The 12,036-nt window shown below is 33.5% G+C and overlaps 1 protein-coding gene across 2 annotated transcripts in view; it reads right to left on the reverse strand.

Annotated features, from left to right (window-relative positions):
• Pdcd6ip (programmed cell death 6 interacting protein) overlaps positions 1–12,036 on the reverse strand; it is a 75,838-nt gene that overhangs the window by 47,461 nt on the left and 16,341 nt on the right. Inside the window, exons 4-7 of one of the 2 annotated variants that reach the window (XM_005317339.4) lie at positions 7,521–7,648; positions 6,044–6,197; positions 4,843–4,943; positions 2,504–2,620 (exon numbers count right to left, since the gene is read on the reverse strand). In XM_005317339.4, coding sequence (XP_005317396.1) covers positions 2,504–2,620; positions 4,843–4,943; positions 6,044–6,197; positions 7,521–7,648 — 500 coding nt within the window. Of the gene's footprint in view, positions 1–2,503; positions 2,636–4,842; positions 4,944–6,043; positions 6,198–7,520; positions 7,649–12,036 lie in introns of both variants that reach the window. The other variant, XM_005317338.4, reaches the window with a different exon arrangement.

A 12,036-nucleotide genomic window follows, 5' to 3' on the forward strand; every position in this document is an offset into this window, starting at 1 on the left:
AAATTACCCACGGGGTAGTGGTAAAAAAGGGAACAGGACAAAGGAAAAGGGCTACAGTTGAAGTGGATGCCTTTATATATACCTAGTTTTTCTCAATTTTGATTTTAAACAATGTCAAGCCCATAAAAAATTTAAAGAACAGAATAACAAATAACAATATGCCCTTTATCTAGATTCAGATATTGTTACCATTTTGCCATATTTGTCTTATCTCTTACTTTCCTATATTATGTGCATGTTCATGAACTTTATTCTTTTTCTGCAGAGTCATATGAAACTAAAGTTCAGATGTCATGACCCCTCATCCCAAAACACCTCAGCCTAGATCACCTAAAAAAGGACAATCTCCTTAATATCTGTAGTTTATTATTTTAACTAATAAAAAAGTATTATCTATATGAAATCAGATTTGTCATCTTGCTAAATCCCTCATTAATGAGTTAAATAAATCCGACATATAAATAATCTTAAGGAATCTTGTTTATATATCTTCATATCTATATGTTTTTATATCTTTTTGAAAATTATACATTGGTAGCTTGAAAATTCTACCAAGAAAGAGAACCTTCAAATAATGCCAAATAAACTGCATTATCTAAGGGGTACAATTCATGAGCTGTATTAAGCCCAGATACAACCATTCTGGGTTCAAGAAGTAATTCAAAACAGCAATTTTGTCTTTACTACCACTTTACTTATTATTTTGATTTTCCTGGCTGTGGCTTTGTTTTTGTTTCTGGCTTGTACACAATGAATAGGTTACTCCCCTTTGTTAGTAGCAATGACTAGAAACTTGGTTTAATGGTTTAACCATCTAATAATCTGTCAGTATCATTCAGTACTCCACAAAGTAAGAAGATAGAAAAAATATGTTTTGTTGCTCAACTTTCTTTGTTCTGTTTGCCTATTTGTGAGTTCAAATTGATTTTTTTTAATATTTTATTTTTAGTTGTAGTTGGACACAATACTTTTGTTTATTTTTATGTGGTGCTGAGGATCAAACTCAGGGCCTACCACGTTCTAGGTGAGTACCCTACCGCTGAGCCACAACCCCAGCCCTCAAATTGATTTTTTAAATATTCTATGCCTACTAGAATAAGGAACTGCCAGGGACTGGTATTAACAGTCTGTGTTAACATTTGACCTATAACTAAAGCTGTAAAACTTAAGTTATAAACTCTGTATCTACAACCGAGAAATGTCTTCATTTTATTTCACTGTACAAATTTGACATTTTCATTTTTACAGTATTTAAAAATTAGGTTAACATTTCAAAATACATCTTCTCTGACTAGTTTATAGAACCTCAACCCTTTAAATTTAATAATCCTAGAATTCTCAGGGAAAAAAAAGAAATTAAACTTCTAATAACTTAAATATGCTAGCCTTTGGGGGAATCCTTCCAACAGAAATTCTTTGCTCAGAAGCTGTTTTATGTAAGAAAATAAGTTATTGTAATGAGAGTGAATCCCTAAACAAATCAGAAACATTTAAAAATTTGGGTTTATCGGTTTTATCAGTATGGGTTTATCTTCTTACGAAAAGAGTAATCTAAACATCAGTTCCACAGTATCTTCTAATATCCAATCAATATTAGAATTCCCCTTACAATCCTATATTTTCCATTTACAAAAACACGAAACATAAACAATTCATTTATATAGCTCTTGCCCCTGCTACAAAGTTGCCCCAGATGTCACTGCAAGTTTCTGGCAACTCTAATGCCAACACTATGGATACAATTGCCATGAAGGTACTCTGCTGTTTACAAGATTTGTTATATGTGTGCATAACACTGTTCTCAAGTTTAGACCACAAGTTATGTCCTACATATCTTCCTGAAGTACTATAATCAATTTAGACTATTTTTGCATTAAAATAAACATGCGGGACTAGGGTTGTGGCTCAATGGTAAAGTGCTCACCTAGTATGTGTGAGGTATGAGTTCAATTCTCAGCACTGCATATTAATTAATTAATTAAAGGTCCATCGACAAAATACATATTTTTTTAAAATAATTAAGAAATATGGGTAGGGGCTGGGGATGTGGCTCTAGCGGTAGCGCGCTCGCCTGGCATGCGTGAGACCCAGGTTCAATCCTCAGCACCACATACAAAAACAAAGATGTTGTGTCTGCCGATAACTAAATAAATATTTAAAAATTTCTCTCTCTCTCTCTCTCTCTCTCTCTCTCTCTCTCTCTCTCTCTCTCTCTGTCTCTCTCTCTCTCTCTCTCTCTTTAAAAAAAAAGAAAGAAAGAAATATGGGTAAATAAAAGAATTGAAGGTAAATTTCATATGAATTTTTTGGGCAAAATATGACATGCAAAAAACATTCTGACCACATCAAAAAACATGCAATAGGTAAAGCCTGACAACAGAAACAATCACTTATCTCGGCTGATAGAGGCAATGAATGGGAAAATTTAATAAGTAAACCTGGGGGTCTCACTAGGAAAAAAAAAAAAGGACAATGGAGTTTTATCTATCACCAAGAAACTCACCTGTAACCTTGCAATCTCTTCCCCAAATTTCTTCTGCTGTTTAGCCAAGATAGACTGGTGGTACTCAGCGTTGGCCTGCATGATACAGTGCTTTGCAGCCAAGACAGGGAACACCTCCTGGAAATAAAAATACTGACCAGGGGAAAGTCCAACCAAACAAACCATCACAGACAACATGGGATGCAGGAAGAAAAAGGAAAAGGAGACAGAATTAGCATCACCCCATTAATGGTTTAGAGATAGGTTAGTCATTAGGTATAAACAGAGAAGACCACATGAATTTGCAAGGACTAAAGGCTATAAATTCAATTTTTTCTTCCAATTAAAATTACTGTTGGTTCTTTATTTTAAGTGTTAACCAAAGCCAATTTAGGTTTTTACAATTCTCTTTGAGCCATGAAGTCAGCATTGTGTTTACAAGGAAGAAAGGAGAGCATGCATTAGAAAAAGAAGTAGCATGTATAGTCACAGAAGAATACCAAGCACAGGGCTTTAGAAGCTTTCTTATAAGCCCTTACCCAGCCCTTGGAGTTGACTAAATCACCATTACTCACATATACTAATGAAACTGTTCTATAGCTGACTGTTTCATCATGTTTAAAAGACAAAAGACAGTAAAGTAAGTTCTTACTTAAATTCATATGCTAAGAGACTTCTTAATAGATTATTTTAGACATATAAAATGATTTAGTGGTACACAAACACATATCAGTACCATATAAAAAACACATCAAAGACATACAAATACACTAAGTTAATGACTAATGATAAAGTGGTGTTACTTTGCCCTTGTTTTTAAAGTAATTCCAGTCAAAATCAATTTTAAAAAATCTAAAGACATGACCCAGAAAAGCCATGATATTGGTAGTGGCTCCTCCAAACAACCAAATCCTAACTTGCAAATTGCTTTTAGAAAGTACATGATATTAAAAAATCTAAGAAATATACTAGACAATCACTGTCTAGACAAAAATATAAGAGAATCAAAAACTGAATTACTACCTTGAATGTTTTCCTGTCTCCCAGTGAATAATTTCCTAGCTTCCTGGATCACTACTTGCAGATATTCCAGTTTTATAACTAGAATATGAAAATACCTTATGAGCTTTATTAGAAAAAGTGAAAATTAAAGACATCTAAATCTCAAAGTGTATTCATGCCAGTCAGTACTCAAGGTAAGGCTGGAGTAAAACTTGGTACTTAAACAGGAGATTTTCAAGGAATACCAGGAATGCTGCAGAAGTAGTTTCCAAGTCTTTGTAGGTGACATTCTTCTCTCCATGACAGGACTGAACTAATGGCCCAACAGGATGTAACGGTACACTGTGCAGCTGAACATGAGGTCTTTCAGATGAAAAAAAGGTGAGAGGAGATCCCAATTCTCTTTTAAGAGTTAATCTACTAATACCCAAGAGTCCTGGGCAAATTTCTACTAGGCTCTTGGTGTATTTTAAATTCCCAGGAATATTCATCTTAATTCCTTATTACTTGTTTCTGACTACTGGGTACTGTTGATACACTTATGTGAATTTTAAGCTTACCCCAAAGCTAATATAATTTACTAAGATTCTGAATATGACTTAAAAATTCATTAACAAATATCATCTGCTACCACAGAGATGAAACTAATCCTTGAATATTTATGAAGTAGTTGAAACATAATTCACTTTTTAAACTATTCCAACACTTTGTTAACACTCTAATTATCAGCTTTATCATTTACAAATGATCATCTCTGAACAGTCTTTCAAACTGCCATTTCAAAAAAGTTTACATTAAAACATAATACTTCCTGTGTTATGTGGTTTAGATGGTTGCTTTTCTTTAGCTGTCCATTAGCAGCCCAATTTTCTATACCTGCTGGCAAAACTTAATTCTAATCAAAGTATCAGATGAATTTGTTATGTTTTCTTTTCCTTTTTTTTCTTTATGTCTGTTTTTGCGCTTTAAGACTCATCTCTAAGAAAACAGGACAATAATTAAAAATGTGAATAATCAACATGCTCAAGTATTCATGCTAGCACCAAATTACCAATGATTCATAATGACACAATGCCTTGAGTTGATAAAAATCACTGAAGATAGATGGTCAAAGTTTTCCAGAAAGAGTTTTAGCTTGGAAAAACAAGTTTAGTAAAAAATAAAGACAAAGGCATCCCCTAAATACAAAATTATTCATGCATCTTAAATTCAAAAAAAAATTTTTCTATAAATAGTCTTCAAATGCTCCTATTAAAATTTCTCATTTCTTTATAATACGTAATTTTCAACTTGCTGCTTGTACACAAAATTATTTCCACATGCAAAATAACCAAGTGATTATAAAAACAGTAACTGACCTTAGGGAGAGTATCTTTGTACTGACACTGTTTGAAAGCATCACCAAAATAATCTGCAGCCTGATTAGCCAATTTAGCTATGATGGCATCTTTCATTTTATCTGGAATAAAATATTAAACTGACAGTTATAATTACAATAAATGAGAGAATCTGATAGATGACTCAGTGCCTAGTTTATACATATATACATATATATATATATTATATATATATATATATAATATATATATATATATGTCCTCATTGATGAAATTACATCTTCTGCATGAAACTTAATTATCTACAGGCAAATCCAAAGACTGAAAACAGTTTAATGATTGCCAACAACTGGAACAAAGGGAAAAAGAAGTGTTTCTTTTTTGGGTGATAATAATCTAAAGTAAAATAGTGTCAAAGTTTCAGTAATCTTTGAATATACTAAAAAACAATGAACTGTAAAGCTCAAAAGGGTGAGTTTGGAATATAAGAATTCTATCTCAGAATAAGCTTTTACTTAAAAAGAAAATTATTCTAGTTCATATCTCTTCCACATGATAATTGCTCTCATTTTCAATTTCTCTACACTTAAATATTGAACCAATCTCTCATACCAAATACATATGTCTTACAAGAATTATTCTTATTCTTTTATTCACAAAGGACTTTGCCTAGATGGCTTTTTCTTGTCACTTAAGTCTAATTTAAACAGGACCTCCTCAAAGACACCCTTCTTGATGAAGAGATCTAAAATTAGCATGACTTGCCTTACGTCCCTATCACAGAGTCAGGCCACGTGCCACTATCACATCATCTACTCTTATTTCCTCCGAAATTACCTTGACTACTTAATTTCTTATTATCTCCCCGCACACTAAAATGTAAGATTCTTACAAAAAGAAGCCTTATTTGTCTGCTAATAATCTAGAGATTAGGACAATGATGGCACACAACAAGTACCCAAAAAACATTTGAATGTTTGACATATTACAAATAAACATATGTATTACTCCAAAATTTAGTGTTTTAAAATAATAGCCTTCAAATGCTGCCTACACTCTTGTAGTAAAGGTTCAAAAGAGGAAGAGATGAAAATTTTAATAATCCATGCACCGAGTTCAAAAAAAGAAAGCCTATACAGAACATCTTCTAATCACCTTATAAATTTAAAAGCCTATCACTTCTTTTCACATGCCAACAAAATGAAAGAAAATTTGCAATTACCTCTTGTAGCTTTTAAAAAAAAAACTTCTTGGGCTTGTGCCAGCATAATAAGGCTAAGGGTCCCAACAGTATCTGGAGATATGTCCACGGTGGGCTCTCGATTTAAGGCAGATAAAACCGTCTCTTTAATATGTAAAAAGGCACCACTAGCAAACTAGATAGGGAAGGAAAATAAATTTCTTTCAAATCCATAGGAAATCAACAAGATGTAATTTTCTACTGTGATACACAAAACATATTCCAAATGTTAACTCAGTAAACAGTTACTATACTGTGCAAGACTAATCTAAAACTTCTGACTCAAAGACAACACAGATGTATTTCCAAAACTCTAGAGTAACAAATAATTTAACAAAAAATAAAAGTAAATTCCAAGGAAAAAAATAAATTACTGACAAAAACTGATTAGGCTTACTTTTAGATATAGTTCTTTGAAACAACCTAAGAAAAGAAGGAGGGACTACAACATTATTAAAATGTTTCAAAATTGTAATGCTCTTCTCTTGGTCCCAAATTCATCTTTCAAGTAAGAACCAGCACGTATGTCTAGTCCTATAAGGAATAGCTTTACTATCCACTATCAATCATCTTTGTTTGGCCTTCAGAGCTCCCTAGTGAGGTGTTCCCCTTTTAAATTTTTATCCTGATTCTATCTTGTTGAGGTTGATACTAAAATAACTTTACTTTTACAAAATAAATTATACTGAGAAAAAGAAACCAGTCAGTCTAGAATTTAAAAGTAAGTTAGATATGTAGGCTTCCCAAAGATAACTCAAAGTTAACTGTATTAAAATGAATATCACATTATAGTTAGTCATAAAGTGTTATAAAAATTGAATATCTACAAGGATTAATCAGCTGGCCTTATTTAGTAAACCAACAGAATCACAATTCTATGGAACTAGAGGTCTAGAATGGTGAAAGAGCTCTCCTACAGGCACATAATGGCTTCTGGCTAGCAAGTGGCCTAGACAAGGAGCTAAGTTCTTTTTCCATCATTGATTATAACCTAAAATATAGGTATAGCCATTCCATGTCTGACCACATTTAAATATAACCTCTCCACAAGTCTCAAAATTAAACTTCTATTTTCTTGCCAAAAACTAATTATCATGATACCAGTGAAAATGTAGGTGTTTCACTCTAAGAAAACATACAAAACTAACGTACAAATGTTTTAAATGAAGTCACTTATTTAATGGATTTCATTCCATACACTCATTTCTGTTCAGTCAATATTTACTGAGCCTCTATTACGTGCCAGGCACTGTGCTAGGTCCTGGGTACACAATAGTGGGGAAAAATAAAACTGGTCTATAATGTTTTAACTAAGAATTTCAATAACAAGAATCAAATCATTTAAAAAGTGCAATACTTTTCAAGAAAACACTTGTTTACAAAGAAGCATCTATAAATTTAAATGTAAATTATTTTCAATTTAATGCAACTTTTATGTAGTAACTACTTTTCTGCATACCTGGTAATGCTTAGCAGCGATTTTCAATCCTTCATCATTATCCAGGTTCTGTTCTGCTGCAATCTGGCTAGCTAAGGCTGCACAATTGAACAACACACAGCTCTTTTCATATCCTAAGCTTGCAAGAGCTGTAAAAAATTAAGAAAGAAAAATGTATCAGGTTTTTTTCCTAAAGGAAATAAATGTTTCAAAGCAAAATACTATTACCTCTATTCCAGTAGCTCTCACAAGAAAAAAATTCCAGACCTGTTTTCTAACCTATTTCAAGCTGACCTGCTAAGCACTTATTTCCACAAAAATACGCCCATAATCAAAAACTCAAAAGGTGGGCTGGGGTTGTGGCTCAGAGGTAGAGCCTAGCATGCATGAGGCATGGGTTCGATCCTCAGCACCACATAAAAATAAAATAAAGGGGTTGTGTCTACCTACAACTAAAAAATAAATATTAAAAAAAATCAAAAGATCAATAAATTATTCTTTCCTTCCTTTTACTTACACATGTTTATTATAGTCAGGTTCAAAATGTAAGAATCATTCTCGATGTTAATTCTCACCTAACTTTTTAAATCCAAACAGATTCTTCCATTTTTCCATCTTCTCACAAAATTATATCCTCCCACCACATTTAAACCAGTTCTTCATTACTACAAAGTGGAGTCAATGCAAGCACCTCCTAGCTGGCCTTCCATTCCTCACTCTTTCATGTCAATACATTTCTCAAAGGGTTAGCAGATTCCTTTGGCTGAAATAAAACTCTGATCAAGAACCCATATACCTCCTATCCATTAGCATAGCTGCTATTTGAAAAAAAAAAGAAAGAAAATAACAAGTGCTACGGGTACAGAAATTGGAACTCTTGTACACTGCTGGTGGGAATGCAAAATGCTGTAGCTACTGTGAAAAACAGTATGGTGGGACCTCAAAAAATTAAAGCCAGACAGATTAAAGCATGCCTGTAATCCCGCTATTCAGAAATTGAGGCAGGAGGATGATCATAAAATGAAAGTCAACCTTGGCAATTTAGTAAAACCCGTCTCAAAATGAAAAGTAAAAAGTGTTGAGGATGTAGCTCAGTGGTAAAATACCCCTAGGTTCAATTGTAAATACCAGAAAAAGAAAAAAAAAAATCTTAATAGAACTACCATATGATCCAGAAATTCCATTTTTAGGTACATGCTCAAAAGAACTATAAGCAGAGTCTCAAACACATATTTGCACACGCTTGTTCATAGTCAAAAGGTAAAAGAAACCCAAGTGTACACTGACTGACAAATGAACAAAATGCAGTATACACATGCAAGTAAATATTATTCCTTTAAAATAAGGAAATCAAATACCACAAAATGGATGACTCTGGAAGACATTATATTATGCTAAGTAAAATCAGTCATTCACAAAAAGACAAATATTGTACAACTCCACTTACATGAAGTTCTCAGAGTAGCCAATGCACAGAAACAGAAAGCAGATGTAGTTACCATGGAGGGGATAGGAGGCTGTTGTTTAAATGTGTTCAGCATTTCAGATTTGCAAGATAAAAAGGTTCTGAAGATCTGTTTCACAACAATGTGGCTACACCTAACACTATTGAACTGTACACTTAATGATCAGCATAATAAATTTCATTTGGTTTTACTTTTATAAGGTACCTACAGTACTAAAATACAAAGAAAGAAAGCAGAATAGTGATTACCAGGGGCTAGTTGGGAGGGAAGAATGGGAATTTATTATTTAATGGGTACAGAGTTTCAGTTTATAAGATGAAAAAGTTCTAGAAATAGGTGGTGGTAATAATGCAAAATAATGCGAATATCCTTAATATAACTTAACTACACCTATTTAAATGGTTTAGATGGTAATTTATGTATATTTTATCATAATTAAAAATAATTTTTAGAAAAAGAATCTGCAATAGCTCTCTATGACCTGTAGAATTCATTAACAGCATATTTAAGGTCTTGCATCACATGCCAGGCATTGACTGCCAGGCAAAATAATCAGAAAACATCTTACAAAAATCACTAGACAAACCATCTAGAAGAACCCAAACAAACAACACTACAGTTGTTTTTTTATGCTACAGAGTGTTGTCATAAAGTAAATCAGTAAATCCCTTCTTGTTACAATCTCTTAGTAATCTCTCATTTAATAATGGCCAGTTTTCAACTTGATTCCAAACCAATTCTATCTTCCTCACTGAAAAATTTGGCAGTCATACATACCAACTACTCCAACGTACTTTCATAAATAGGTACATGAAAAATCTAGTATAACATGACTATAGAATCATATGAAAGCCTACAGAGAAACAGAAGATTAAAGTAACTGAAAAACTGAGCCCAGCATAAACAATGATAATTCTAGTAATAAAAGGTAATATTCTAAAGACTGCAATTAACAACCTTAAAGAGTTCCAAATAACAGTATTTCCATAAAACAAGATTTTTTTTTTTTTTTGGTACCCGGGATTGAACCCAGGGATATGTAACCACTGAGCCACATCCTCAGCCCTTTTATATATATAACATAGAGACAGGGTCCCCTCAAGTTCCTTAGGGCCTCACTAAATTGCTGAAGCTGGTTTTGAATTTGTAATCCTCCTACCTCAGCCTCCTAAGCTGCTGGGATTACAGGTGTGCACCACAGTGGCAAGATCTTATTTTTTAAAAGTCAGTGACTAATAAAAGGTGCCTAGAAATTAAAAACTTGATTATATGTTTTCAAAAGTATTAGAAAGTAATATCTGGTGAGTTTCCAAAAAAGTGGAAAATTAAAGAAATTAAGAATATAAGAATTATGAGTGAATAACTCAAACAACCAACATACAACTAATAAAGCATTCCAAAGAGAAAAGTGGGTGAATAAAAGGGAAAATGATCAAAGAAAATTTCACAGAGCTTAAGAAAAATACTAGTATTTCAACTAAAAGAGCCAACAATAAGTGCCACACTCAAAACTTTAATGAGATTCTAAACACAAAGAACAAAAGGAAAACTGTAAAAATCTTCCCAAAAGAAAAGAAACGGGTCACCTATAAAACTTTTCAACAACAACTCTGGATAACAAAAAGCAAGGAACAATGCCTTCAAGTTCTAAAGAAATATAACTTAAATTAATTTGACTACTTTATATTGTGCTCAGTATGGGTAGAAAGGAGAGAACAAGGAACAACCTGGTAAAGCAAAGACATAAATAAGGTAAAAAAGAACAAACTCATGCTATAAAACCTTTAGCTTTTACTGAGTGAGGTGAAAGGTTGACAGTTTCTAACAGAATCACTCAGCCCACATGTGGGAAATAGACTACAGGGATTCAACAGACTGGAGAATAGCTGCTACAGCAAAATGCTGAGAGCTGATGGAGGCTCAGGCCAGAACAGCAACAATATTAGTGAGAAGGGTGGGCTGGGACTGGGGCTCAGAGGAAGAGCACTTGCCTAGCATGTGAGGCACTAGGTTCGATCCTCAGCACCACAGAAATATAAAATAAAAGGTATTGTGTCCACTTACAACTAAAAAATAAATAAATAAATGTTTGGGGGGAAAAAAAGATGGTAAGAAGTGACTGGAATTTGAATACACTTTAAAGTAAAATCTGAGCCTTTCCTGATGAATCAATTAGATGTGAAGAATGAAGCGAAACATAGTCAAAGATGACTTGTTTTTACCTAAGCGTCTAAGTGCCAGAATTTCAAACCAAATTCATGTAATGACAGAATATAGACATTTTCCAGAAGAGATTCAGAAAGTCGACCTTTTCTTGGAAAGTTACTTAGGAATATATCCAAGCAAAAGAGGAAGACATAATATACAGAAAACAATGGTTTTAACCTAGGGGAGCAGTGACAGTTCAGGAAGACAACTATGCAATATCTTTGGAGAACCAACTGTCCAAATTCAAGCAAGAAAACACAAAAGACCATGAAAAGAATCTCTTTTCTGGAGAAATAGGAAAAAGCATTAGGACATTTTGGAAAATTTGGGGAATATTATAAAAGCATAGAATGTGTGGCAGTGGAAGAGCAATTAAAACCTCTAAATCACACACTCACACACACACACACACACACACACACACACACAAAGCAGCTGAGCAAGAAGGCGCACACCTGTTAATCTCAGCCACACTGGATCCTCCTACAAGGCAGGAGGATCACCAAGTTCAAGAACAGCTCTGCAACTTAGCAAGACCCTGTCTCAAAACAAAAAGTAAGAAGAGAGATGTAACTCAGTGGTTAAGTCACCCTTAGGTTCCGCGCGCGCGTGTGTGTGTGTGTGTGTGTGTGTTGTGTCTGAGAGAAAGAGAGAGAGAAAGAGAGAGAGAGAGTGTCACACAGAGCAATAATGAAAGTCATGATTTAAATAAAAAGCAACTGGTTGGTCTACTATGTGACAGAAAATCGGAGGGCTTCAAAAATAAATGAAATATGTTCCAAGCAACAGATAAAAGTAAACTATTTATATAGATATATATGCCAGTCTACTACATTCCCATATTATCTCAGACTGAATTCTTT

This window comes from Ictidomys tridecemlineatus, chromosome 2 (assembly GCF_052094955.1).
Source record: "Ictidomys tridecemlineatus isolate mIctTri1 chromosome 2, mIctTri1.hap1, whole genome shotgun sequence".
Classification (NCBI taxonomy): Eukaryota; Metazoa; Chordata; class Mammalia; order Rodentia; family Sciuridae; genus Ictidomys; species Ictidomys tridecemlineatus.